At 47.5% G+C, this 27,627-nt stretch overlaps 3 protein-coding genes across 6 annotated transcripts; all 3 read right to left on the reverse strand.

Moving 5' to 3' along the window:
- Positions 1-168: 168 nt before the first annotated feature.
- LOC100216901 (uncharacterized) lies at positions 169-15,229 on the reverse strand. Of its 2 annotated transcripts, none has more exons than XM_008669130.4 (12): positions 6,572-7,427; positions 6,000-6,081; positions 5,693-5,794; positions 4,898-5,625; positions 4,609-4,705; positions 3,922-4,096; positions 3,609-3,685; positions 3,090-3,503; positions 2,901-2,950; positions 2,290-2,403; positions 1,749-1,816; positions 169-1,290 (listed from the first exon to the last, which is right to left on the reverse strand). In XM_008669130.4, exons 3-12 carry the CDS (start codon positions 5,714-5,716, stop codon positions 464-466), a joined length of 2,574 nt encoding a protein of 857 aa, XP_008667352.1. In that variant the 5' UTR covers positions 5,717-5,794; positions 6,000-6,081; positions 6,572-7,427; the 3' UTR covers positions 169-463. The 2 variants fall into 2 exon arrangements, with proteins under 2 accessions (XP_008667352.1, NP_001346446.1); NM_001359517.1 differs by lacking the exon at positions 6,572-7,427 and adding an exon at positions 14,745-15,229 and having other exon boundaries at positions 173-1,290.
- Positions 15,230-18,043: 2,814 nt separating this feature from the next.
- On the reverse strand, positions 18,044-20,333 carry LOC100383622 (uncharacterized). 3 transcript variants are annotated; one of them, XM_035964957.1, is made up of 3 exons: positions 19,949-20,303; positions 18,297-18,377; positions 18,044-18,190 (listed from the first exon to the last, which is right to left on the reverse strand). In XM_035964957.1, exons 1-2 carry the CDS (start codon positions 20,078-20,080, stop codon positions 18,321-18,323), a joined length of 189 nt encoding a protein of 62 aa, XP_035820850.1. In that variant the 5' UTR covers positions 20,081-20,303; the 3' UTR covers positions 18,044-18,190; positions 18,297-18,320. The 3 variants fall into 3 exon arrangements, with proteins under 3 accessions (XP_035820850.1, XP_035820849.1, NP_001334918.1); XM_035964956.1 differs by having other exon boundaries at positions 18,044-19,404; positions 19,949-20,333; NM_001347989.1 differs by having other exon boundaries at positions 18,062-18,377; positions 19,949-20,163.
- Positions 20,334-21,058: 725 nt separating this feature from the next.
- Positions 21,059-23,581, reverse strand: LOC100275369 (uncharacterized). The gene is made up of 2 exons (NM_001149460.2): positions 23,302-23,581; positions 21,059-23,171 (listed from the first exon to the last, which is right to left on the reverse strand). Exons 1-2 carry the CDS (start codon positions 23,417-23,419, stop codon positions 21,442-21,444), a joined length of 1,848 nt encoding a protein of 615 aa, NP_001142932.1. The 5' UTR covers positions 23,420-23,581; the 3' UTR covers positions 21,059-21,441.
- Positions 23,582-27,627: the final 4,046 nt, after the last annotated feature.

Raw genomic sequence — 27,627 nt, forward strand, 5'->3', positions numbered from 1 at the left:
CAGCTAATCATAAGTTGTTTTTTTTTGACGGTTTTGAAACAGCTGAGTTATATTTTGTTCGAAAGAAAAATGTGTTAAAATATTACATGGAAGAAGATCAGAAACAATCAGGTGAACCTAGCCTTTTTTCCTAAACAAAAAACAAGCATGTCTTGGATCGGAGTTCTATTAGAAAAAAGTAGTGCATTTTTGTTACCACTTCAGATTGTACATACCAAAGGGGAGTACAATTTTGGAGGGTCTAAAATTTTTGTTTCCTCCTTTTGGGTTGCGCAAGACTGATACTTTCAGCACCAGTAAAAAGAACTTGCTCTAGACTGATACTTTCAGGTTCTCACTCTGTATGAGTTATTGAAGCCAATGTTTAAGCGTCAGATTACAACACCAACCAACACAAGCCTCATACGTACACGTAAGTTACTCCCAGCCTCCAGGAGAAGCAGCTCCATGAAAAAAAATCACGTCAAGTAGCGGCGGCAGCGACGGCGTCGTCGTCGTCGTCGGCAGCCTTGTCCTGCTGGTTCTCGCCAGCCTCGTCGACGGCCATGGCGTTCGGTTCCCGCTCTGCCGATGCTGATGGGACGAGGCCCTCGTTGGACGTCCGCTCCTCACTCTCCACCAGAGCCGGAGGAGGGACCGTGGCCGTGCTGGAGCTGCCACCACCTTGCTCCCCCACCAGGCTCGTCAGGCCATTCTGCTTCATGTAGTTGTCAAGCGGCCGGCCCGCCACTTCCAAGAGACCCATCATGCTCACCGGCCGGGGCTGCTGCTGCGCAGCCTGGACGGCAGGGGCAGCAGGGTGGAGGTTGAGGTCGACGTCGATGTGCCCCTGCTTGTTCACGTCGGACACCTTGTCCAACATGGTCGCCGTCACATCACTGTTGTCTCGGGTGCTGTCAAGCGTCTGCGGGGATCTCGACAGGCTGCTCCCCTCAGGCTCGTCTCTGTTCACCCATGCGATCTTCTTGCCGGCCTCCGCCTCCTCGCGCTCCGACTGCCGCTGCTTCTTCCTCATCATCAGCGTCTTGAACCGGCGCCTGACCGTCATGCACACGTTGCAGGTGCACGCGGGGCTGTGCTTCGGGCCCTTGCCGCTGGGCGGCTGGATGCACACGATGCATGTGCAGCCAGGGCGATGTCGGGGGTGCTTTGTGGTTGTCGCCACTGAGGCGCTGCCTTGGTTCCCGACTTCGCCAAATACTGCGGCGGTGGCGAAAGCATCAAGGCTGGATGCATCCATTTCAGCGACGTTCAGCTTCAGACCATAACTGCCCTTTCGCCTCCTCATTTCTGCAATATACATGCATTGTATGAGCTCCTCCCCTCTACAAAGTCCTGACGAAGTTGACTTATCAAAATACATCATGCCTCACTTCCTCTCAAACCAATGGACTGTTAGATCGGTATGGCAAAGAGTTATGAATCATTGCACAGAGTTCCCATTTCAAACAAAGGTCAGGTAAGCTATCCCAGTGCCCTTCCTTATATGGCACATCGGCATCTTGAAATTTTGTTGTAATATAAAGAAGATTGCCCTAGTGGAAAAAGACCTCCCCTGAGGCATTGCAGAAAATTACTCAAACTGAAGGTTTGAGAAAAGATACCGAAAGCTGGCTACCCCAGACAGCAAGGGGCCTTTTTTTCATGCAATCCAGGGTTGAACCCTGACCGGCAGCCTCCCACTGGAGGTCCTACCACTGTGTTTGAAAATTTTGTTATCAAGGTCAGTAAACATATGTAAATCGTACCTTCATACTGCTGCAGAACACTTTGCAACTCTCTTGGGGTCAACTCTTCAGGCGCAGAGCAGGAGCAGCTGCAACAGTTGAATTTAAAGTACAATGAGAATAAGTAGGAGTAACAAAAGTAAGGCTAGAGCAGTCCAGCAACGGAGTAAGGGACAGTGTCACAGACCGAATGGCCTCCGGCAAGAGATAGTGTGAAATACGTACATGCCTAGATAGGGTCTCAAAAAAAACAAGGGACAGTATCACAGACAATTGGCCTGATGCCAAAAAGTTTTTCCAATACGAATTGTTGAGAGGGATACGAGAGAAAAGAGCATATTTCAAAGTACATGGATTAATCTAGCAAATCAAGGATCAAGTGTGACTGAAATTCTGGATTGACCAAGACTGTAACATGGAATGAAACAGATGAAGTCCATATAAAATTCATTGTTCCACACCAATAAGATCATCACACCAAAGTTTCAGAATTTTTAAGGCTAAAGATTGATCGGATCACACATCGCACAACACATCAACAGAGAACACAATATAACATTACCATTTTGAGTCCCATGAGTTGTCGGTGCATGTCCATTTGGGCGCAACAATAACATTAAGAGGCAACCGGCGCCATTTTGAGCAGTCGTCACATTGAATCCACTGATCTTGTTCCCTACAAATACAAAATAGGAAATTTGACATAATTGGCACACTGATGTCAAGTCGCCAATAGATGAATGAATGTCACAACTTTGGACAACTTTTTCAATTTAGACAACAAACCCTCAAACGGTATGATCACTAATGCAATATGCTGAATAGCTGAATGAACGTCACAACTTTTTAAAATGGTCTTTTTCATTTCCACTTCTTAAAGCATTGTGGCATATCTTTTTCATGGATGTTGGACCTTTTCTGTCCAAACAAAAAAAAAATCAATCTCAGGCATTGTCCTAGAATGAGAAGTTTCTCGCTTAAATTGTCCTGGAATTGGAAGATCTTCGGAGTTAAGACAGAAGTAATTTCAGGGTTTTTTATGTTAAGGGAAAGGTATTCAAAATGTGTTATGAAAAAGTACATGTCATCATGTCATTATGGATACTATTCATAATCACTCAAAAGTAAACAAAAAATAATGATACTATATATTTTTTCTGATCATTTACTTACCCTGTTGCACGGATGGTGAAAATTGATCTCTTTGCAAAGACAGGGGGTTCCTGCATGTATGTACTATGGTTAGATCAGGTTGAAGATCATTCAAGTATTTTTGCGACGAACAAAGATCAGATTTTGTGCCTGACAGAGAGGATGATCCACGATTTGGAACAAGAATAATGAAATCAATAGCAAACTTACATCATATTCTTCAAATTCATAGTCCTCAATCATCACAACAGTTGGTTTTGCAGTGGGAGCAGGGCGCAACAACTCTTGAGCCTCTTCCCAGGTAAGCTTTAGTTCCATGGCATCTTCAGCATCGATTAAGAACCTCCTGCTTTTGGAACCAATATTGTGACTACGTTTTTGTAAAAATTGCAAGGATCCCTCATCTGGCCTGCTGCCAAATTTATCTGCCTTATTCCAACTGACATCCCCATCAACTAAGTTCATATGATGATCATATAGAGAGTTTGGATGGAGATCTGCGGCTCCCTTTATTGAGTGAAGAAATCCAGGATAACCACTTACGACACCTATGTTCTCATTTGCAGTAGAAAAGAGTGTCTCACTGAGAAGGGAACCATTTGCAATAGCTGAGATCTGTGAGTCCTGCGTAAAAGTAATAAACAAACATCGAAGCAAAAACATGAGAAAGGAGATGAAAAACAAGCACTTGCATCAGCAATAGATTATCTTATGGAAAATCTAACTTACTGGCAGACTGACAGTATTTGTGGCCTTCCGAAAGCCCATAACAAGTTTCCCTCCAGGATCTATACGACTAAAGGTCACTGCAGAAAATAACCACACAAAAAGAAGATTCCAGTAAACAACATTCAGAGAGCATGGAATACATGACATAGTACTATGCAGCATAATTTACTATAGCATGGAAAACCATGTGACAAATAATAAGAAGCTATACCATATAGGTAGTATTAAAAACAAACTTCAATCAAGGAAGAAGTGAAGCGCGTGCTTGCAAATAGATGCTTATGATCATGTCCAAGGAAATAAGATGTTTTACCTGTATCGCCAGCTTGTAATTGCAAAGACTGTATGCATGGTGTAACACCCTCCAAGACATACATTCTGCTGTTATTATTTGGCCAAAACCTAAACTGAAAATGCCATTCTTTTCCTCTTGCATCTTGAATTGTCAAGGGGCGACCTTCCGGTTGGGAAATTGGGGGGAAATATGCCTACACAGAGAACTCAGGATGTCAGAAACAGTGGAAAAAAGAATGCATACAGAAGCAGCTTCCTGCACTAGCAATAAGTTTCATGAACACGAGCAGTAGATCACAACGCTGAAAAGATGTGCATTGATTAATTATTTACACGAGACTATGAGAGTATCCATGGACATATACTATAGGAACTTGAATAAGATCATTGCATTAATACCATAGATATGATAGTGGTTCACCATTAGGATGCATTTAGATTCAACAGTAAGTGTCAGTTTTTTCCATGTTAACGTATAGCCAATGTACAGGAAGACGATCCCCTTCGTATATGGTTTATCATACATGGATGGTACATATGTAGACCCTATAGATCCAGGACAGTACACCATGTTTATTTTCTGTAAAATCTGGACAAGAAGAAAATCAAATGCTTTTGATGCTCTTTCCAAACAACTTTTTGAAGGCAAATCAGCAATATATAATAAAAACATACTTAAAGGGACCCAAACAAATGCTGAAGTTACCTCAGCACAAGCTTTTGGAAGAACAAGGCGCCCTATGCGGCCTGCATCACTCGCACTCAGGACCTTCTCAAACAATGGAACAATCGTGGAATTTGAACTTCCAAAATATAGTCAAGGAAGATAAAACAAAACCTGCATCTGTTACAAAAAGAATTTATGCAGCATATTATACAGGCTTAAGCCTAATGAGCTCTTCTGGAGCCTTGTATTTATAAGGTACTAAATGTCAAAGATCAATGTCACCAGGAAGTTGACAATTTCAAATGCATGAAAGCCTTATCAAGGATACTCTCCAGATATCTGTTGCAGCTCTTGGTCTGTTATTCTTGGCCAATAACGAGGAAGTAATTGATTGCGTCCCCTTCCATCAGCAGGTGGTCTAGCAACACGAAGATGTGGAAACATGTCTCTTGTTGGATCAAAAGCAGCACCTTCACCAATCCTTGGAGGTCTGGTCAGGAAATGCCGTGCCCTTTGTGCGTGTTGAAAGGGAGATAGTGTAGTGGCAAGTTCTCTTCCTTCAGCAATGGCTGTTGTTGACAATAGCACAGGCCTTTCCGCTGTTGAAGTAGCCTCCATCCTGTTTACATTGTTTGCAATACCTAGGCTCATGCTCAGACATGCTTCTGAAAATGACTCACTTGTGCTATCTGTAGTTGGATCCTTATTGTCATCTCTTCGAGTACATTGAGGTGACTCTAATGCACTTTGAGACCTAGTTAGGAAAGGCCTTCCCATGTCCCCAAAACTAAGGGTTGGTTGTTCCCATTTAATCTGCCTTGAACCATTCTCTATCTCTTTTTGTCTCAAGATGTTACTGCTTTGTCCAGCCTCTATACCTTTTACCATGAACAGGTGATTGCTCTTATTTACAAAAGCAATATCATCATTTCTGGAATCCAATGTAAGAGAGGGTGGCTGTTCAAAATTTCTACTTGACAATAACTCGTCACTTTTACCGAAAAAACGTAGATTGATTGGAGATGGAAAAAGCTTTGGAACCACTTGACCAGAAGCCTGCAAAAACTACAGTCAGATGATTTAAAAAGGAAAGGTGGATAATCTGACCAAAAACAGAACTTACGGACTGGGCTAATGAATTTTTCATGCAAGTGACACAATGAACTCCTCCACTGTCAAGTAGATCATAAGAGTTCTTTGAAGCAACACACCCACAATGGAGGCGCTGAAACGGTAGAATTTCATAAGAATACTGTTGCATTACAGTTCAGCCCAAGAATTTGCAGAATCAATTCCTCTGCAGTTGACTGCATGGTGTATTTGTCACTGGCAAGTGAGCCTGATGACCTGCCAGGACTCAACTACACTCAATTGCAGAGGATGTCATTTCAGAATTTGCATGTATTTGAGCGCTTGCGTCACCACCTCACCTTCCCACAAAATGAGCAGTCTCTCCATCCTGATTCCTTTTGGTGAAATATATCACAAAACACAAACTGTTCATATGCCAACCTAGGTACACCAGAAACCACACAATAGAACTTAGAAACGGACCAATCTAGTAGGAATTAAAAAATAAGGCTTTCCTATTCTCCCGAAAAAATAAAGTTATCATAATATGAGAGAAAAAAGGATGAAGTAAAGGGAAAATAAGATGAACTGAATCATTAAAAGAAACAAATTCTTATCTTATTGTTCTAAAAAACATGTACTTCCTATAATCAAATCAAATGGTAAACAGACCATGTAGTTCCCACAAAACCAATGTCATCTTTAAAGGGTGGCGACCATCTCGGCCGAAAACATCGCTGACATGTTCCAGCTCTTCAGTAGAGTGGTGCCATGGTGACGACAGTCTGGTTTCGCCACTCGACAACGTCGTTCTGCTCAGGGGCAGAGCTAGGTGGTTTTGTTGGGGTTAGCTGACCCCTATAAAATTTGGAAAATACTATACAAATATATTGTTAGCTAGTGTATTTAGATGATAATTAGTAGAACTGACCCTGATGGCTTTGTTGTCTGGCTTCGCCCCTGGTTCTGTTGCTGTCGTGGCGTGTACGACGTTGTTTGCTACCTCTCGATGTCGTGTTTGGCGCAGTACTCCTCGTGTGTTGTCGCTCGACGCCATGTTTGGCGTAGTACTCCTCGAACTCAACACAGGTAAACTCACCATCATTGTCGGTGCGCATCACACCCAGACCCAGCCTATCTCCACCTCTACCTTTGCCTGAAACTTTTTGACAACAGCGAATGTGTCGCTCTTGACATCGAGCAACGTCACCCACATGTACTTGCTCCAGTCATCAACCAACAGAAGGAGATACGGCTTACTATCAGGTGTCACTGACGTGATGGAGACGCACAGGGTCCAGCAGCCCCTTCGCCCATCACTTCACCTGTGACGATAACGAGCTCTTCTTTACCTCAGTGGTGACACAGTTGCCGCAGAGCTCGTGAACGTGCTAGACATGGAGCAGTCGTGCACCACGCCCTGCTGGTCGAGCTTGTGTAGGGCATCGATGTAGAGGTAGTTGTCGCATTCATGCCATAGCCACACGTTGTTACTGGCACGTGCACTCACACAGAGCGACCGCCCAATCTTCACACGCTGACCCTTGTCATATCACGGATCCGAAGGATGTCGTGCCTGGTGTGGATGTTGCAGCTAGTCGAGGCGGATGATGTTAGTGGTTAGCCTTAGGATGAAGTGCACCCTCATGAGCGAGAGGTGCTCACCGATCTTTCCCTCGAACAGTATGGTGTCGGATCCTTCAATTGTGACCTCCGAGCCATCACCAAATTTGGTGGTATCATGGTGTTTGGAACCAAATTGAGGCTTGCGGACGGTCCGGCCCTGAGTCCGGACAGTCCGCGCCTAGGGGGCGGACGGTCCGCGCGTGCGCAGAGCAGATTAGGGTTTCGAGTTTTGTGCTACGGTTGTTAGCTAAAATCACGGGAAAAGCTCGGAAATTAGTTTGTAAAGGGTCCAGCCCCCCTCCTCTATAAATAGAGAGGTATACGGCCGATTTGTAACAATCAATCGAATCAATACAACTTCTATTTCGCATTTGTTTCCTGTACAATTAGGAGTAGTTCTAGTCTAGTTCTAGTTTAGCCTCTCGATCCCCAAATTCTCCGCCTCTCCTCGACTCTACGTCGATTAGAGGAGTCTAGGTCGGCCTGCCCGAGCCTAGACAACTCCTAGGATCTCTCCTCCCCGACGGGGTCCCTCCCGGGAGCGAGATCCAGGCGCCGCCGGCGATCTTCCGCCGCCCCTGCGCACGCGCGGACCGTCCAGCCCTAGGGTGCGGACCGTCCGGCCGTCAGGCAGGGAACCCGAGCTCCTGCACCAGGTCGCGGACCGTCCGGCCCTGTGCCACGGACCGTCCGCGCCTGACCAGAGAGCACCACCGCCTCACGCCAGGTCGCGGACCGTCCGGCCCTGTGCCGCGGACCGTCCGCGCCTGACCAGAGAGCACCGCCGCTGGTTCTTTTGAAGTGATTGGCGCCTCCAAAAAGGTGTCAACATACTTTTTGGTGACTCCGCTGGGGAAGACAAATATAGACGCATCAAATCGGCCCTCAATGGCCGGTTCAAGGGATAGCTCTGATATTTCCCCAAGCAACATCATAGAGCTGACTTGGGAAACCTTGCCGGCTGACGAACAACTCCAGTTTGAGGAGCACAAGGAGCGTATGATCCAGGAGGCAAAAGCAAAATTCTTGGCCAACTTCAAAGTGGACAGGAACAACAAGGTCGTCCGACATCAGGCGACGGATCTGGCTTCGCTCCAACCCACACCAGATATCCCCAATGTAAGTAATACCAACGAGCTACAATCTCTTAGAAATTATGTAGAAAAGCAACGTGAACAAATGCAGAACATCATAGGGGGTATGCAAAGCGATTTTAAGAGACTAGTACATGCATTTGATAAATCTAATATCGCAAATTTTCCTTCGCACGAGGTTGAGTTAGGGGGTAACACGCGTAATACATCGGCTACAGGTTGTCACGACCAGTCACAACCCCTTTATGGGATGCCGATGGACACATACTCTGAGCAACCGCAAATCGGCAGCAAATCAGCCGATCTGCACATGCCCGGACCGTCCGCACGTGAGCGCGGACCGTCCGGGCCAGCAACAGTCGGGCCTATTTTTAATGAGTTACCTAGATATGTGCCCGAGCCACCACACACGGCACAGAACCCAAACTAACCAGTCGGATGGTCCGCATACAACGACGGACGGTCCGCATATAACCACGGACGGTCCGGGTACATATCCGGACAGTCCGCGCATGAGTCTTTTGAGGAGGATTATTACCTGAATCCTCACTCGTCCCAGCAACACTTCCCATCACACTATGCAATGCACCAGCCCATTAATTCAAGATCCAGAGCCCAGGAAAGCTTTCCGGCCCCACCTAGGAGGCCGGAAAGAAACGATCAAACCTATGACCCATATAGGGCAAATGGAAATGCACCACGTAACTCAAACCAATGGGGGGAAAGACAACATGCTAATGTCCAGCCAACCCCACCTATGTTTGACCAGAGAGCCGGTGGTCTCGCACCGGCTGCCATTGATATAGTGAGGGAAGAAATAGCTGAGGCGTTCCGAGATAAGCTCGGAGTAAGCATGATCCCTAGGGGGCAATCATATCGGAAACCTTACGACAGCCGATTTGATCACCACCCATACCCACAGGGAACCAGAATACCCGAATTCGTAAAGTTTTCGGGTGACCAAGAAAAGAGCACGCGTGAGCACATAGACCAGTTCTTAGCACAGTTAGGAGAATTGGCCGACACTGAAGCATTCCGTGTACGTTTATTTTCATTATATTTAACAGGGACTGCATTCACATGGTATGCCACGCTCCCTCCTAATTCCATTTTGTCGTGGGGAGATTTAGAACAAAAATTTCATGAACATTTCTTCTCTGGCGATTATGAGCTAGATTTAGTGGACTTAGTGGCCCTACGACAAGAAAAAGATGAATCGGTTAGTGATTACATCCGGAGATTCCGGGATACGAGAAACCGATGCTTTCAAATTCATTTAACAGATAAACAACTGGTGGGAATAGCCTTTGATGAATTGCGCTATTATTTAAAAGAGAAATTAGAAGGCATCCAGTTCTTTACGCTAGCACAATTACATCAGAAAGCTTCGGCTTGTGAAAGCCGAAGCAAAGAACTAGTCAAAACGGTTCATCATAATGTCCATATAGTAGAACACAATCAAAGTAGATCGGACGATGAACCAAAGGAAATTTACACTGCCGAAATAGTTTGGCCTGAGCAGGCCAAATCTTCGGCTTGCTCCTCCTTGCAGCCAGTTCAAAAGAAACAGCAGGAGGAGATTAAGTTTACATTTAATGTTGGCAAATGTGATAAGATATTCGATGAATTATTAAAAAATGGTAACATTAAAATTGATTATATCGTTCCACCTGCCGACGAACTAAAGCGTCGCGCATACTGCAAGTGGCACAACTCATTTTCCCATGCCACTAATGATTGTAATGTGTTCCGACGACAAATCCAATCGGCCATTAACGAAGGACGATTGAAATTTCAGGAGGACACGGAGCCCTTTCCAATGAATATGATCGACTTCAAGGGCAAAAGGGTCCTAATTCGGCCCAGCACAGCCGATAAGGGCAAAGACAAAGAAGTCATTATCGACAACTCACGGGAGGCCGATGGAAACAACAAAATTTCTTGCAGGAAAGTGGTGGCCGAGAAGACTCCTGATGGAGGAGAGACACTGAAAGTAACCATCACAAACTCCGACACTGGGGGGCAAGCGCAGACAAGGGGATATGCGCGAGAACCCATACTACGCATCGCGGACGGTCCGGTGTCCAGGCGCGAACGGTCCGTAACATCACCGGACGGTTTGGAGCGTTCCAGCGGACGGTCCGGCAACGCCGAAGAGCCGCGGCGACCACGTACCTTCAAACCACGACGACCAGAAATAGGTACGTGGAAAACTAACACGTTCAAGGCAACTGGTCGGTTGGTAAAATCTAGCCCGACCTTTGATCAATTATTGTCTAAATATGTGAAAAAAAAGGCTGGCCCCAGCGACCGGCCACCAAAGGGACCTCGCTTACCCACCCAGGTGCGACGGCAGGTTAGGCCGATTGGACCACCACACCAATCGGAAAGGACGGGAGGTCATAATGTTCAATTAAGACCTAACGTACCTGCATGGACACCTCCACCACCATATCCACCTATGCCATATCCATACACATACATACCCCCACCATATATCGCAAATCAAATGTGGGGCATGCCACCATACCCATTTGGGATGCCACAGTACCCCGCTTGGGGGGCACCCCAAACATCTGTATTCAATAGGTTGACACCTCCAGTACAAGACCGATTGAGAGCCCCTCAATCTGGTCCACGAGCACAGGCCCAGCAAGATTGCCGAACAACTCGGCCTCAAAGGCTGACTAATCCGGCAGGGGGGCATACAGCTACAACCTCCAACAGTACGAAAAAGGGAGACGTCGTTAAAATAGGAACGACAGATGTCGTCGTACAACAAAATAACGAAGGGCCGATGATTTTTGGTGAATCGGGCAACACAAACAAAAAAGAAAGTACGAATGTCAATAAAATAGCCGATCCAAAATACTCCATGCCCCGATGGTGCCCATCGGGATTGACACGATCGCAAAAGCGAAAATTACAGCGCCTTAGAGCAAAGGAGAATAAGGAGGAGGCGGAAAAAATATTCAATGACACACATCCGCAGTATCCGCCGCCACAAAAGAGATGGAGACCAAAGGCCGTTGAGGAAAATCAAACGGCCATAAAAACAGAAAATAAAACAACAACTGTGCAGCTCTTTGCAGGTATAGCAGACAGTCCGGCTATAAAGACCGGACCAACCGTACAGGGCGCGGACCGTTCGACCCCTGAGGCCGACTCATCCGCAATACACCATGACACCTGCAACGACGTACCAACACCCATGGAGGAAGACGACCTGCAAGAAGAAGACCTGGTCGACTACAAAGCTACGCCAGAACACTTAGAAAATTAGGAAAGCAAGGTGACGAATTGGTCAGGACTAGTTTGGCGCTCGGCGGTATTGGGACTAACAGTTCGATTAAAGCTAAAGGGGTCAAGTCCGTTGAGTCAACCATCGGGACTAAGGCCACTGCGTATCATCCTAGTAAGTATCAAGATGCCTAAGAAAACTGATGTGATTACATCGAGTTAGTTGCTTTTGGTTCGCTCAGCTCCACCAAAAGGCAGGGGGGCATATGTTTGGAACCAAATTGAGGCTTGCGAACGGTCCGGACAGTCCGCGCCTGGGGGCCGAACGGTCCGCGCGTGCGCAGAGCAAATTAGGGTTCCGAGTTTTGTGCTACGGTTGTTAGCTAAAATCACGGGAAAAGCTCGGAAATTAGTTTGTAAAGGGTCCAGCCCCCCTCCTCTATAAATAGAGAGGTATACGGTCGATTTGTAACAATCAATCGAATCAATACAACTTCTATTTCGCATTTGTTTCCTGTACAATTAGGAGTAGTTCTAGTCTAGTTCTAGTTTAGCCTCTCGATCCCCAAATTCTCCGCCTCTCCTCGACTCTACGTCGATTAGAGGAGTCTAGGTCGGCCTGCCCGAGCCTAGACAACTACTAGGATCTCTCCTCCCCGACGGGGTCCCTCCCGGGAGCGAGATCCAGGCGCCGCCGGCGATCTTCCGCCGCCCCTGCGCACGCGCGGACCGTCCGGCCCTAGGGTGCGGACCGTCCGGCCGTCAGGCAGGGAACCCGAGCTCCTGCACCAGGTCGCGGACCGTCCGGCCCTGTGTCGCGGACCGTCCGCGCCTGACCAGAGAGCACCACCGCCTCACGCTAGGTCGCGGACCGTCCGGCCCTATGCCGCGGACCGTCCGCGCCTGACCAGAGAGCACCGCCGCTGGTTCTTTTGAAGTGATTGGCGCCTCCAAAAAGGTGTCAACACATGGATTGCCTCGTCGATGTCGATGAAGGCATCCTGATAGCTCGACATGTGGTTGGACAACGCTCGGACGGAGATAGAGCCACGGTGGCTCATGATGATAGTGGTGCATTGGGGAAGACAGCGGCATAGACCATCTGCACCGTGGGCTATGAGTCTTCTTTAGCTTGCGTGATGTGGGCATCGCCTTTGGGCTTGCTATGGTCATCCTTAGCCCAATGGACATATTTGTCGTAGCTCTTACACTGGTCACGGATGGGGGTCTGTCCACCGCCAGATTGGTCCTTGTTGTCGTCGGTGATCCATAGCCAGAGCCCTCACCTCTGTCGTACCCATGGCCTCGCTCGTGACCACCACACTTCTTGCCACTAGCGCTCGCCGGAACTACTCCTATCGTCCCTCTCCTCAGACTTGCGGAGCTTGAGCCTGGCGAGCCAGTCCTCTTCACAAAGAAGCAGTTGATCCTAATTGTCGAGGATGGGTGTCGACTTGCACCGTTGCTCGATGGTGCGCAACCTGCCGACCGCCTCCTCGACGCAGATGTTGATGTCAAGCAGGGTCTCGATGGAAGTTGCCACCTAAGCCAGGTGCTCTAGCACGACCTACAACATCTTCCGTACTACCTCAATGCCTGTGACATTGTCGCCAAGGAGAGGCAAATCAGCAACAAGCTCGATGATGCGGTTAACGAAACCTTCTGTATTTTTTGCCACCTTCCACACCAAGGCATTGAACTCGCGGCGGAGCTACTGCGCGTTGGCCCCACACACCCACTGGACCCCGACATGAATCTGCTTAATAACCGTCTACACCATTGTCGTCGTTCTCCTCTCTCGAGGACCGACAAACATGCTGGGGGCATGAAGCATAGGACCGCAATAGAGCGCCAAGCAGTCGTGGCAGTAGACGATTTCTCACCTTCCTCAAGCTTGATCGTGTACCACCACCCTGGCGTCTCCAAGTTCATTCGCATCAACATCGCTCACTCCTGATAGTTGATGCACGTGAGTATGGGGAACTAAGTCTCGACGGTGGATGTCTCCACAACGACGTGGTGGATCATGACCTCAAGGCACCATCTGCGCGGCACTGGTGAGGGCAAGGGTGAGATGTGGCAACCTCATCACCCTCTGTGACCATCCTCTGACGAAGCATAGTGATGATCCATCTGTGGCTCCGCTAAAGCATCTCCAGTAGATAGTCCATATGGTCACATAAAACATCATTTTGCATTATAGACTGCACTATTCACGGAGTGAAGTTTGAAATAGAAGATAAGCTGAGAGATAGGATGTGTAAGCTGTTGGAGGCAGTTATAACATTTGCTAGTACTCTTCTCTGATGATGATTGAAGCTTCGACGAGAATGAATTGATCACCATAAACTCGAAGAACACGTAAATATCTTAGAATTTTTGGTACTATGCAACCATGACTACTTTTCTCCTTGTACATAGTTCGCTTTGAGATGAGTTTTGCTTCTCTTGTTTTTCTCTCTCTCTCTCTCTCTTTGTGTGGCTGTGTACACCTTAGGGTGTAGAGAACGGGAATAATCTTAGTACTCTTGTATGATCTTGATGTAATTGTCTAAGAATAATAAAGCTTCACTAGTTATTTATTTATATATATGACGACTTAAAAAGAAAATAGAGAAAAAAAACAAACACGTGTTAGCACGCGCTCGGAACGAAGCGAGTTCAACGCTGTCTCCGTAAAAAGATAAGAAAATAGACCGGAATTCGGGATTCTCACAGCTAGAGGGTCGCGAATGAACGGCTGCTACGGAATCGTTTCGTGAGAGTTGTACTAGCCACCAGCAGACGAGCTAGGCAGAGTCAACGAAACTTTCCAGAGGGTGTACACGCTCCAGGTCGGCACGGTTTCCGCATAAACCCGCTCGTCTGCTGGGTTTCGCTAGGGAATCCACTGCGACGACAAATAATGCGCAAATCGCCGCGTCTTTTTCTTCTTCTATACTCGTATATCTAAAAAGGAGCAGAAAGGGGGGTGGAATGGAACAAACAAAGTCGCAAAGCATCGAAACGCAAAAGGGGAGGAGTGAGGAGAACCCGAACGGCATGAACCAATTCCAATTGATGCATCCAATCCAGGTTCCCCATTGGGGAGTCTCGGACAGCAGACGACGGAAGGCGACGGCGCAGGAGGAGGGCCGTACGTACCCGCACTTGTCGCAGAGTAGGGCGAAGCATCCGGACCGCAGCGGCCAGCCCTTCCTCCAGTCCCCTCCCGCCCCCAGCACCGACGCCGGCGCGCCGCATGCCGGGTTCATGCACCTCTTGGTAGCCGCCGCCGCCGCTGCCGCCATAGCCATGGGTGGCCGGCGAGCGCAGGCAGTCCTCCCTCCGATAGATCAACGCTGACCTGAGCAGGCTGAGCGCATCGCCCACGGAGAGAGAGAGAGCGATTGAGAGTGGAGAGGAGACGAGGTGGTGGAGGAGGAGGAGGAGGCGTAGCTTTCCGGTGGATGTGGAAGGGACAACGAACGCGCGCACCCAGCCGCGGGTGGTCGCTGCAGCGCTGCTGGTGGTGATTGGTGCGTGCTTGTGTTTTTGTCTCTACGAATTACATTCAAACAGTTGGCTTAGGAGGGGTGGCCGCCGGCTCGGGCGAAGCCATGGTAGTGGTGGTTGTAGAACAGGAGCCCATCCTGGTGGATTCCTGGTACTAGTAGTAGTGGTCAGTCACTTGTAGTCGTAGGGGAGTTGCATGCAGGTGGAGGGGGAAAAAAAGAAATGACAGGAAGGAAAGCATGGCAAGCATGCACGGCATGGTCTGGTGTGCACTGCAGGTGTGTGCCTGGCTGTTCCCCAGCCGCAGGCGTACAGGGTGCTACTACCTTTGCTGCCGGCCTTGTTTGCTGCTGCATCGGCTAGTGGTGGTCATGGAGGGAAACAGAAGAAGAGCAGCTGTAACGTACACGTGCTTGACTGGACATATGCTCCTCGGCTTTCGGAAACAGGACATATGCAGTGGCAGGCGGAGGCAGTGCAGGGCCTTCCTTTCAAATTTCAATGCCCCGCGCCGCGCCGGCGCCATCGGAGCCGCCGCACGCATCGTGTCGTAACGTCGCCTTCAGCGTCGGAACCTGAGCCGCGCTTGCAGTGCGTGGAGGAAGGAGGATGAGGGCGTGGCTCGTCGCCGCGACGGCGACCGTCCCCTCCGTCCGTTGGCGTGATCGTGAAGCTGCCAGTACATTACGTGGGCGGGCCTGCGGGTCGCCGTCGGGTGCCGGTAGAAAGCCGAGCGCACGCACCAGGTCAGGTCAGGTGCCGCGGTTGGTTTGGTTGGGCTGTGTTACGTGCGGCCGACACGAGTCCCTGTCCCTCGCGGACAGTGACGGCGACCGAGCCGAATGATGTTGAGGAGGAGAAGTTGACCAATTCCTTGTAAAATATAATCTTACAATAGTTTTTAGTATTATTTACTATAAAATTAGTTAAACGTTGATACCAAATTTATTATAAAATTCTATTCCTTTTTTTAGGACTGGGGAAAATACTGATGTGTTTATTCCTTTGTCTCTGGGCATAGGTCTGCTGACAAACAGTCTGATGATCTGAGCCTCTGAGGGAATATTTCCATCAATACTATATACTCCATTGAAGGCTGGTTGGGGCCAACCCAGGTCTGCGCCAATCGCCACCCATCTGCAATGCCAAGGCAGCAGCCAGCCATCAGGTCCAGGTGTGCCCACTGCCTGCCGCTTCGGCAGGGCGCCTCCTCCAATGACCGCCCTTCTCGCGTCTCGTTTCAGGCAACACGCATCATGCGGTGCCTGCCTGCTGCCACATTTGCCAGCTCGCCTGCCCATGGATCCGTCATTGTGTCTGATTGCGGTAGCTCCGTTGGGGAGGGATCTCTAATTCAGCACCCTTTACAGAACCATTTAGCCTATAAAAACCGCTATCCACCGGTAACAATTTACCGCTGGTAAAGCGGTGAAAATCGATAAAACCGGTCGGTTTGACCAATTCAAACCAATTTGAATTCGAGCCGGTAAAAACCGCTGTAAACCGTCGGTTCGCCGCGAAATAATCAGTTTTTATTATTTTTTACAGAAAAAATATGAAATTTTGATAAGACTTATTTGTAGTTTGCTCAATTCACATTGCACAGTAAATATTAATTGATCCACACTACATGTGTTCACCAAAATAACATACAACATACATATGCAACCACAAACTCTAATTTTTATGCAACAAACAACCGGCGAACTTCGCAATACTCAAATACAAGTTATTTTACAACTCTCCAACGAGCCAACGACATATAAGTCGACTTTCCCACACACCCACTTAGGCATGTTGGAAGTATCGTGATATTGTTTCAATCCGTCATCAGGGGCGGACATAGACAAAAATCTGAGTGGGGGCCCTAAATGAAGGGTTAATTACAAATAAGCCTTTGTGATTATAGTAAATACGGTAAAACTTCTACTAAATCAACAAAATTGAGTGGGGGCATGTGCCCCCACTGCTCTTAACGTCGGTCAGCCCATGTTCGTCATAGTGATAGGTCTAGACAAAAAATATAAGATACATTAGCGAGAAAACAAAAACGACTAACAAATACTTATCCACAAAGCAAAAAAACATATCGGTATATGTGTTTGGTGTTTGTATATTGCATGTGCACCTCACCAAGTGTTGGAATTTTCTCCTGATCAGCAAATCTTAGGAACACATATACCGCCGGTTTTGTAAACCATGAATTCAGGTCTCGTTAGTTCTAGGACTAAAGTTTATTTTAGGAATTAAATTTTCGTCCCTACCTTATTTAGTTTCAGGGACTATATAGATTCTAAACACATTAAATAAAGTACACAAAGACTAAAATGCTCCTCTCCTTATTGCTTGTGTTCACTGCAGAATTTCTATGCAAAGGTAATTCAGAAATCACTTTACCAACGTTTGCTAAATCGTTTTCGTTAGAAAGATTCACTTTTAATAGAGAATCATTCGAAATCACTCTATTGGAGAATCAACTCTCGGAACTAAAAAAAATTATGGAACAGAGCTCTATCAAAGAGTCCTTAAAAATGATGGCACAAACGGTGCCGAGGGATATAAGACTCACCGTACATGGTAAGATGTGGCATACCTCTACATCTAGAGGATAGAGAAAATGAAAAAGATCATCCGGCCAAAAAACAAGCTGAAAAACTGAAAGGAACCCCTAACGCTAAATAAGAATGGAGATAATACTTTACATTACGCTGAATATATCATAATCGTAATCATAGACCGTGTATAATTGCAAATAGCAAAAAGGTTCAAAGCCCAAACAATGCACGTTATTTGCCTCTGTTAATTTCAAGAAAAAAACATGACATGTTGATGTCACACAAACGTAGTGGAACTGTTGAACGCACGATAAAGCGATAATGATGAAAGGAAAGCATCGCCAAGTTGCCATCATTGTTTTTCCTCCTTTTAGTGATGGGAACATTCGAACATGACATCATAGTCCAATATTAATCAGCAAGATATATTTGCCACAGGTTTTAAAACATGCATGTTGGATAACACAGGAGTATTATATAGACACAGGTGAACCAAGCAGTTTCTCTGTTCCCTGTCTCCCTCGTGGGGATTGCCTACATCTGAATAATAAAAAACAAACAAGGAAACACGAGGGGGTCTCGTATTATTTGCTGAGTTATCCAAGTTCTCTTCAGTCAGGAACCATTCCGGATAAAAGTGAAGTACCAAAGTTGCAGACTTGCAAGCCTTTTATGCCTCTGGTTGGGGTGGTTTCTCGAAGAAAGTTTTCTTAATCCAGTCAAATGGCTGCAAAACAGTTAAGTCCAAAAAGAGTTTCAGAATCCATTGATCCAAAAGAATGTATTAAATAGAGTAACGTCAAATGGTAGTTTCAGGCCAAATCACATGTCTCCAGCCAATAAGTTGAGAGGGAGATAAGAGTTATTAGATCGCTAAAAGAAGGGAAACATCATTACAAACCCAAATCACCTACCGTAACACATGCATTATCAGGAATAAAGACAACCTGTTGGTGAGACCTACATGAGCACTTAATTTTCATTATAAAAACACATATTCTTATTTCTCCAAATACCCTCAATAAGTTCCTCAAACAAGAGCATTGCAGCACAAGATTTAACGTGGCTATAAAAAGAACCAGGTGATGCAAATCAAGGCACCCACCAAAAAAAAATAGATGAAGGTGAAAGCAAAATGATGCCACCACATGACCACGTAGGTTAACTAAGAACTTATATTACAATACCAATGTGTTACGAATTTAACCATTAGTCAGAATTATGTTAGATTTCTACATTCTACCATGTGATAGCAGAAATCGGTGTACTTCCATAAACTACAGTCTACTGTATAATCCTGGTCCAACTTATTTTTTTGACAATGGGATACCCCTATTTCATTAAGAAATAGAAACCAAACACAGTTCTTACAGAATTCACGACAAATCCAACAGTCACAAGCCGATAAGCCTACCACATTATCAGCTACACAGGGGTATGAAACCCAACTGAAGGAACACAGCAAACCAGAAGAAGTCCGACAGTCTAACAGACATCACTGAATATCTACAAAGGATAGATCCCAAAAGCAGCCAGGAACATCGCATCACCAGAAATGACTAAAAGCTAGTTTTTATCTACCAAAAGCAGACAAACTGAATACATCCAGAAGCAAAAGATGTATTATCAGCAGCAAAATGTCACTGGAGACGCCTGTCAACCGGCTTCCAACCATGGGCCTTGCTGTAGATATCACTTGTTATCTTTCGAATTCTGCGGCTTCCTTGTTCCACCAGTCTTTTTCCCTTCTTTGTCTGTCGAATAGACCAAGCATCAATCCAATAACAGCAGGAGAAAATCACATTAGATAGATCATCAATCAGCCTAGCATTGAAGCAGCAATCATTACGAGTACGCCAAATAGCCCAAATAACAGCACCACATCCAAAAAGGATCAGTAACTTATTAATGACCTGGTATCGAGTTTCTCTCCACTTCAACGTTTGAAGTACTTTGTTTATTGCAGCTATCTTCGGATTCTTGAGAGACGTTTGACATAGCAATTCCAGGTGGCTAGGTCATCACGAAAACGTGGGATGTGCATCCCCTTCTGCCCACCATATCATTAGATCCAGAGGAAATGTTTGACTGGGCAGCCCCAATAGAGTGCTTAATCGTTTACCAGGCCGGGAAACGGATCCCTAAGAAAGATATAACATCGGCAGATCCAGAAGACTCATCAAAGATCACACACAACAATCTACTGCTGAGCCTACGAGCCTTGTACACGTGCGACGAGCCACGATCCAGAAGAGCCAGCGGCGGATAAGAGATGCGAGCAGGCCGATTGATCCTGACCTGGACGAGGTAGAGGCCGGCGGTGCCGGCGAAGACTCCCCAGGAGGCGGCAGCCACGATGTCGGTGGATTGGGGGCGGCTGCGCGGGGAGACGAAGCGGAAGAGGCCGGAGCTCGACGCCGGGAGTGCCATCGCCGCCGCTAATCTCCGCTTTTTCTCTCTCTGAGGCAGGCCGGTGAGGAATTATGAGCGGAATATACGGACTGTTAAGTTTTGGGAGCAGGCTAGACCTATATTGGCTAATAGAAGCCCACGACTCCACGAGAACCACATGGGCCGGATGGATGTGATGTGCCCCGCCGCCACTGAGCGCAAGCTTGGGGCCGGGTTCTGATCTGATCGTCATCGCCGTGACGCTTGACTACGCCACAGCGCGCGAAAAGTCAGCCCAGTTTATTTCACCTCCATCCACTCTCTTAAGGCCGGCGCCAACCAGGGTTTACAATTTCGTTTAGGATGATCTAAATTTCGCTTTGTTAACTAAAATTTGACTTTTATATTTTTGTATTTTAAATCGAAATCTATATGAAGCTGGACCGAAATCCGTTTCTCGGTTAGTAGCGAAAACCCCGCTCCAACGACCCCACTTCATTAATCAGAGTTATTATCAGTAAAATTAAATATTTTAAAATTTAATTAAATGATAACAGTATGTATTACAATATTGTAATATTTTATATTTTCTAAAACTTCAAAACTGATGTATAAAAGTTAAATACTTCAGTTAAAGTGAATAGAGGAGTCTGAATAGAGAGAATGGTTGAAGAGTAGCTAAAATAGGGGAGACATGAAAGAGAGATATTTAAAAATAAATAAAGAGAGATAAGATGGCAAATGGTTGGAATCAGTCTAAAGCAAAAGCTTCAGTTCTCTTACTCCATGTCTCTTCTTTACCGGAGGAATCATAGAAAGATACTATCTCTACCTAATTAATAATTTCTAGAGTTGACTTTAAGTCAAAGTTTTGTTTTATGTTTAACCGAATGTATGGAACAGAGCGCAAAGTTTTGTAACAAAAAAATTAGTATAATAAGGTACACCATGAGATATATCTGTACAATATGTTTTTTTCTCTATAAATTTGATTAAACACAAAAATGATTTAATAGAATTACAAGCATTGATTTATTAATGGAAGTGCTCTCCGCTTGCACCTCATGCAAACAAATTCATGTTTGTAGTTCTTGTGTTTCAACATACCGCAACAATATCTTTCAAAAAAGATACTGCGATATTTCTTTGTTATACACTTCCGTTTCTTCATCAGGCACCATCAATTTTCTTGTTCCCAAACAAAGCCATAATGAGACTGCCAATGCTGAATAATTACATTTCATTTTACAGCATTTTCGCGCTCGAAAAAAATGGCAAACAAACAGCCTATAAATCCAATACCGCACTGAAAATGAATAGAAAACTACAACGATAGGAATTCCCATTCGAATTCCAAACCTGAACCTATTCCTGCAATATACACAATCCTTTCCTGGTATTTACCTGATCCTAATGCCTCCCGTTGCTGGAGTCCCCTTGCCGGGCATCCATGGGAGCGACCAGCCGGACCCTTTAGCCGCTGATCGCTTCAGCGCGCCAATGTACTCTTCCTCGTCAGAGTCATCGACGTCGTAGTTGTCGTCGTCATCGTCGATGCAAACGGCTTTCCCTTTCCTGTCGTGCTGTCTCACGTCAGGCGTCGTCCGCTCGCTGAAGCTCTCGTACAGGTCAGGGGAGTGGCGCAGCAGCTCGCTAGCCGACCCGTACCCCATCAGCCGGTGCAGGCGTCCCACGCCTTTGGTCCCGTCGAGGGTGTCGAACGACGTGTTCCTCGAGACGGGCAGCCGCTGCTCGTCCTCCGTCGAGTAGCTGCTGAGCCCGAAGCCGTCGATGAACGGCGCGAACGGGTCCGGCCCTTCGTCGCCTTTGCCGCCGTGCAGCTCGGAGCCGACTGTGCTGCACCGGTCGACGGAGTCCTGGTAGGCCTTCTTCCTGGCCGGGTCCCTGTAGGAGTAGGAGAGGACGGTGGAGCAGGAGCCGCACCGGAGCTTGCGCACCGTCCTGGACGAGACGGCGAAGTCGGCGGGCACCTGCACCAGCTTGAAGCAGCTGGAGCAGACGATGAACGGCGCGCCCTTGAGCACCGGCCGGCAGTGGTTCCGGGGCGCCAAGCGCCGCTTGGGGTCCTTGGCGGCCGGCGGCTGCGCTCTGGGCCTGCAGCAGTACCCTCGGCAGCTGCTGCACTCCGGCTTGCCGTGGTGGCGGCAGCAGCCGTGCCCGTGACTGCACGACCTCGGCTCCACGTCATGGGAGCCCGGGTGCGCTCTGCACTGGCGGTAGCGCCGGGACGGCAAGCCACGCGGAGGAGGAGCAGCGGCTTGACGGGGCTTCAGCGGCGCACGAGCTGCGCTGCCACGGTAACCGTCGGTAGCAGCGGCGGCGTGACGCGCTCTGGCAGGGAGGACCGAGGCCGCCGCCGCCGCCGCGCGGGACACGTAGCCTTCTTGTTTGGGAAGACGAGGTGGGCGCGCGCGTGGCGCGTTGAGCTCAGGGGACTTGCTGAAAAGTTGGGAGAGGTCGCCTTTGAGCTCATCCACCGTCTTGAGAATCTTCTTCCGCAGGGGCCCCAGATGTTGTTCTTGGAGCTCAGCGCGACGAGATGGGCTCGGCGCCTTTTCCCCTGCATCTTCTTCTTCTTCTTGTCCCCGTGCAGGTTGAGCAGCTGATGGTTTCGGCGCAAGTTGTTGATGACCGTCCTGGTGCTGGTGGTACTGCGGCTGCGCTGCAGCTTCACCTGAGTGCCTCTTTCTCGCAGCATCGGTCGATTCGATCTGGCGTTTCGTCCTCTTGTCTGAATCATCCAGCGATTCAGAGGTGGCGTCTCTGTTTCCACCGGCATTTCTTGTTGCGCTGCCGTCATGGACCTCCTGAGCGGCCGAAGTCTGTTCGCGCCCCCTCTTCTCGACCAACGCCACTTGGTCAGAAACACGATTCCTCGGCGGCACGGGGTCGGCGGACTCGGCATGGCCAGTCGCGGTGGCGTTAGGAGTGCTCCCGCCATGCGGAGGGGTCGGGGTGCCGGACCTGCTACTGCTCCCGACATCGGGAGGAGTCGGGGTGCTGGACCTGGACCTGCTGGTGGTCGCGACGTCGCTGGCGTCCAGGTGGCTGCTCTGAGGAGGCGGAGGCAGGTCGGTGTCTCCTGCGCTGGTGCCGGTGCGGTTCTTTGCTGAGCACGTACGGGAGAATCCGTCAGATACGGAGAAACCAAACCAAAAGGAAAGAAAAAACCTCTGGCGAGACGAGCAGAGCAGAGCAACCATCCAAATGAAATCGGAGTGGGACCGACGAGAGGTTACCTCGAAGGCTAGCGCCGCATCCACCGCACTGGTACACTGGGGCGCCGGGCTCCTCGAGGACGCAGTGGCACCTCGGGCATCTGACGCGGCGAACCGCTCCGGCGTCCGGAATTGCCATGGGACATCCGGAGAATGGATGGGTACGCTGCTTTCCCTCGGGCGTTGCTCCTGCGCTGCGCGTCGTCCTCGTCCCCAACCCAGCTGCCTGCCTCCTCCAACTCAAATCCCCGCGCGGAAAAGAAAAAAAAAAAGGAAGAGTGGGGCGGGAGTAGTAAAGGGTGAGGTCATGGCCCGCGTGCTCGGCAAATACTTATAGGCGGAGGGCGGAGGAGGAAAGAGGGAAGGAGAGGAGCCGCGGCGACCGCTTCAACGACAATCCACTGCTGCCTGGTAGGCCGGGGGCTGGCTGGCTGGACGACGAATGAGGGCCAGGTCGCCCCCGGGGCCTGGACGAGTGGCGAGGGACCGTGTCGCCGACGCCAGTCGCGGGTGCCACCGCGTCGTCGTCTCATCTCATGTCATCCCGCGCGGTGGACGCACCCCGTGCGACCGTGATGGGAGTAGGGCTGTGCTTTCAGGGAGGCGGCCGACGGCTCCGTGTTCGTCCGCCGGACCGTGTGGGGATTGGGGAAACGCGAGGCGGCGGCGAGCGAGTGGGTAGGCGGGCCCCGGGCGAGGTGGGAACTAACTAGCTGGGGCCGGCCGGCAGGCGCAGCAGGAAGCAACACCGCGGCGTCGTCGGTGCATGCGCTCCGCGAGGTCATGTACGAAAAGGGCGCAGTACATCATATCACACTGCCGGCCGTGTACATGCGTGGTGCCGGCTCAGGTTTCCGTTCACAGCTTCACACACACTGCGCACACCTCATAGAAATATGTTAGTGAATCAATAGCATCGATTCCACATGATTTTTATATGTACTTTATTATTATTGTTGTTGTTGTTGTTAAAAAACAAATACATGGTGCAGTTATTACCTTAGAATGACTATTATGATTTATGGAGGTAGCCACCAAAGTCTGGTTTTCTATGCAATGGTTGCCTCTTCTACATGTAAGAGCATCTCCAAGAGTTCTCCAGAAGTCTCTCCTAAATCTAGTTTTTGGAAAAAGCATACAAATGTTTCTCCAACAGTTCCTCTAAAGTGTTGTGGCGGAACTGCCCGAATTATTCCAACTTAAGTGCCTAAGCCCCGCCTTAGAGGCTAGACCACACTTAAATGGGAATAACCCGTCAATCCCTCAGATCTAGTCCGACACGGCCACTGACAGGATCAAGTACCACAGTCTCACTCGAAGGTGAGTCACAGAGCAAATACAATAAAGCATAAAACCATACATGTCACAATGTTAAATTATTACATCATCATCATCATCATTGGAGTTTTGCAAAAGTAACCATCATTGTTCGAAGTGCAGCGGAATAAAACTAACGATAATTAAACAGAGAGATGGGGAAGCCTGTCCCATCACTCCTCATGCTCCTCCTCAGCCGAGGCAGGGTCCCACTCAACAGTCCAACCCGGTGGTAAGGTGGACGGCCAAGTCACTCCAGCAACCATGTCCTCCAGAGAACCTGTAAAAATTATGCCACAAGCAAGGCTGAGTATACTAATACTCAGCTAGACTTACCCGGTGTGAGGAGTCTACTCCTCTACCTCTAGACATGCAGCTGTTTGGCTGTGGGGTTTGGTTGCCAAAAGCACTAGCTGAGTTTCTACATCAAAGTTTTAACTTAGTCAAAGTTAAGTGTGACTCTCTTAAGGCTAAAAATGGACTATCTACTCATACATGGTAGCAAGCATTATTAACAATCAACCTCTGATCTCAACTCATCATACTTCCACTTATTACTCAATGCAGTACAATGGATCAAGCAGTCTCATTAGCTGCGAGAAGCAGACGATTCGAATCGAGTTTTTATCCTTGCAAGGTAAACCTAAACACACGACATGTAGGGGCACTCCGTCCCCACACACATCAACCGTCCCCATCGATTCCCTGGCAACAGATCAGGGCTCACCGCCTTGGCGTACAATGCCCCACTGACCCCGACTGGCCGTCGTGCAGTGACCGCACTTGTACCCACCATAACCGGAATGGGAGACCTCGTCTCAGGTCGCGTGAGGGGATATGTCTGCGGGCAGGTTCACTCAGGTACTAGGCTTACCGATTTATCATATTTCTCGGTATGTGTTTAGTACGTTCAAACGCTTGACACAGGTATCCGCACGTTAATCCTTATTCCATTTTCCATCTCGTGAACAACCAATCCCCATGGATTGTTATCCACCAATTAGTATCATGACAGTGTGAAAGTGGGTACAATCAATTTCCTGATCTCGCGCGAGTGCTAGAAAAATCACTCGTCTTCTACCGAGATCCTAATTAAATAAAGCAACTACTCGACCTGTCATACTAGTATTCATCTCAAAAGGATTCCTGAGATCATGCAACTAGGGTTTCAAACAATTCCTACACCTAAGTGCACAATCAATCCTACAATCATTAAGTGAAGTAAAATAGCATAAATAACAGGTTATGCATAAAACCGGGGCTTGCCTTCCAAAGCAGTGGCAGGCAGGTCCTCTGGTGCAGGCTCTGGTGCTGGATCTGGGGCTACCTCCTGAGCAGCTCCTTGCTCCGGCACGAGGATGTACTCTCCGTCAACAAGATTACAGTCTATCGAAATGCAATGAACATGTATGTCATGATTATGCAAGATTTAAGAACATTAAGCTAAAAGAAACTAAGTTCAGAAGTAACTTAGGGTTTTCTTAGTCACACGGGGCTTCTAGTGGTATATATATATAGATACATAGACTTATGACCCTTTAAACTTAGGTTTTCTTTTAGGATAGCATAGTGGTTTGGTATTGCCTTGATATATTTTAGTGGACAGATTACAAAGTTTTTGGGGCAACATTTATTCACATTTTTCATTTTTCTTTCCTTAATTTCCATTTAGGGCTTTTAGTGTAGGTTTGAACTACAACAGGGTTTTAATAATTTCCAAAAATTCTGTAAAAATTACAGTGGGTTGTTACTGGCTATTCTAGCTTGTTTTAAGAATTTGAGGCTTAAAGTATAAAAGTTAGGCTTTAAACAAAAATAACAAAAGTTAGGCAAAATGGGCCACTTCACACTACACCTCTTAGTTAGGGGTAGGTTCTGTCCTAAAGGTTATTTTTGTTGGCATCCTCTAGTAATACTAGGCTTCTGTGCCAAAAACCACAGAAGGCTAAGGGGTGGTTGTTTAGTTATGATTTTCTAAAGTTTAATGTCAAAAGGCACTTTCTACTACATTGTTATTTGAAAAATGTCAAACAGCAGATTTCATATTTTTCCTAAGTTCTTAATAACAAAACATTAACTATCCCAAGGGTGGGGGTGCTTTCACCTTGGGGTTATTTTTGTAGGGTTTTTCTAAGTTTCCCTTGTTTTATTAATATAAAAGGTATCCTACTTATTTTATACTAAAACAGGGTATGATATATTTTTCCAGTGAACTACCTTGAATAAGTATCCTAACAAAAATAAGGGTGCCCTCTGGTTCATTATTTAAATCACATTTTCTATTTTTCTTAACCTTGAGCATATTGTAAAATAAGGGGCAAAAACTAACTTAATGGGGTGGACAGAGAGGTTTAACATTTTTAAACAGGTCAGTAGGTAGATATACACTTCTCCAAATTTTTCTAACCCTAGTCAAACAGCACAACTATTTTTCTTTCTATTATTGATCTTTTGGCTAAGACTATAAGTAAATCAAAACTTTAAAGTTTGCTGTAGTTCATAGGGGGTTTTATATTTTTCTTAAGTGGGTTACATTATTTAGAGTCTGACAAAATTGATTTGACCAAATTTGGATGAACTAAACAGAAGTTATGGATTTTCAAAGTTTTGCTCAAATTTAAAATCAGGTTTAATAAGGTTTTCTGAAAAAGCAGTTTACACCGAGGTCCCTGGGTTAAAACTAAATCAATCCTCGCAGTTCTACCCTTGCGCCACTATTCCCCTGAGTCGCTGACAGTTCAAAAAGCCCCCTGACCTTTTCTTCCTCTCACCCGCAGTCCTTCCCCCAATGTAAACAGTACCCGCGGGAAAGAAAAGGGTGGTGCGGCTTACCGGCGGCGAGCTAGGTCCGGCGAAGGGCAGGGTTGGCTCGGGGAGGCTCTGGCGGTCACAGCGAGGTGCGACTTGACGGCGGGGATGGCCGGAATCGCCCGGTCCACGAGCGCAGGCAGGTGTTCTCGTCGGTGGCGAGTGTACCGGCCAAACCACGGCGATCTGGTTCAATCCAAGGGCACGATGAGCTTCCTGGGG

This window comes from Zea mays, chromosome 2, assembly GCF_902167145.1.
Source record: "Zea mays cultivar B73 chromosome 2, Zm-B73-REFERENCE-NAM-5.0, whole genome shotgun sequence".
NCBI lineage: Eukaryota > Viridiplantae > Streptophyta > Magnoliopsida > Poales > Poaceae > Zea > Zea mays.

Coding starts and splice junctions, on each gene's coding strand:
- LOC100275369 (NM_001149460.2), bottom strand. CDS start 23,419: ATGGCAATTCCGGACGCCGGAGCGGTTCGCCGCGTCAGATGCCCGAGG. Junction 23,172..23,301: donor ATGCGGCGCTAGCCTTCGAG/GTAACCTCTCGT, acceptor GTACGTGCTCAG/CAAAGAACCGCACCGGCACC.
- LOC100216901 (NM_001359517.1), bottom strand. CDS start 14,896: ATGGCTATGGCGGCAGCGGCGGCGGCGGCTACCAAGAGGTGCATGAAC. Junction 6,082..14,744: donor CTACTCTGCGACAAGTGCGG/GTACGTACGGCC, acceptor TGGTGTACCTAG/GTTGGCATATGAACAGTTTG. Junction 1,291..1,748: donor TGTTCTGCAGCAGTATGAAG/GTACGATTTACA, acceptor TGTATATTGCAG/AAATGAGGAGGCGAAAGGGC.
- LOC100383622 (XM_035964956.1), bottom strand. CDS start 20,080: ATGGCACTCCCGGCGTCGAGCTCCGGCCTCTTCCGCTTCGTCTCCCCG. Junction 19,405..19,948: donor CCGGCCTCTACCTCGTCCAG/GTCAGGATCAAT, acceptor TCTATTCGACAG/ACAAAGAAGGGAAAAAGACT.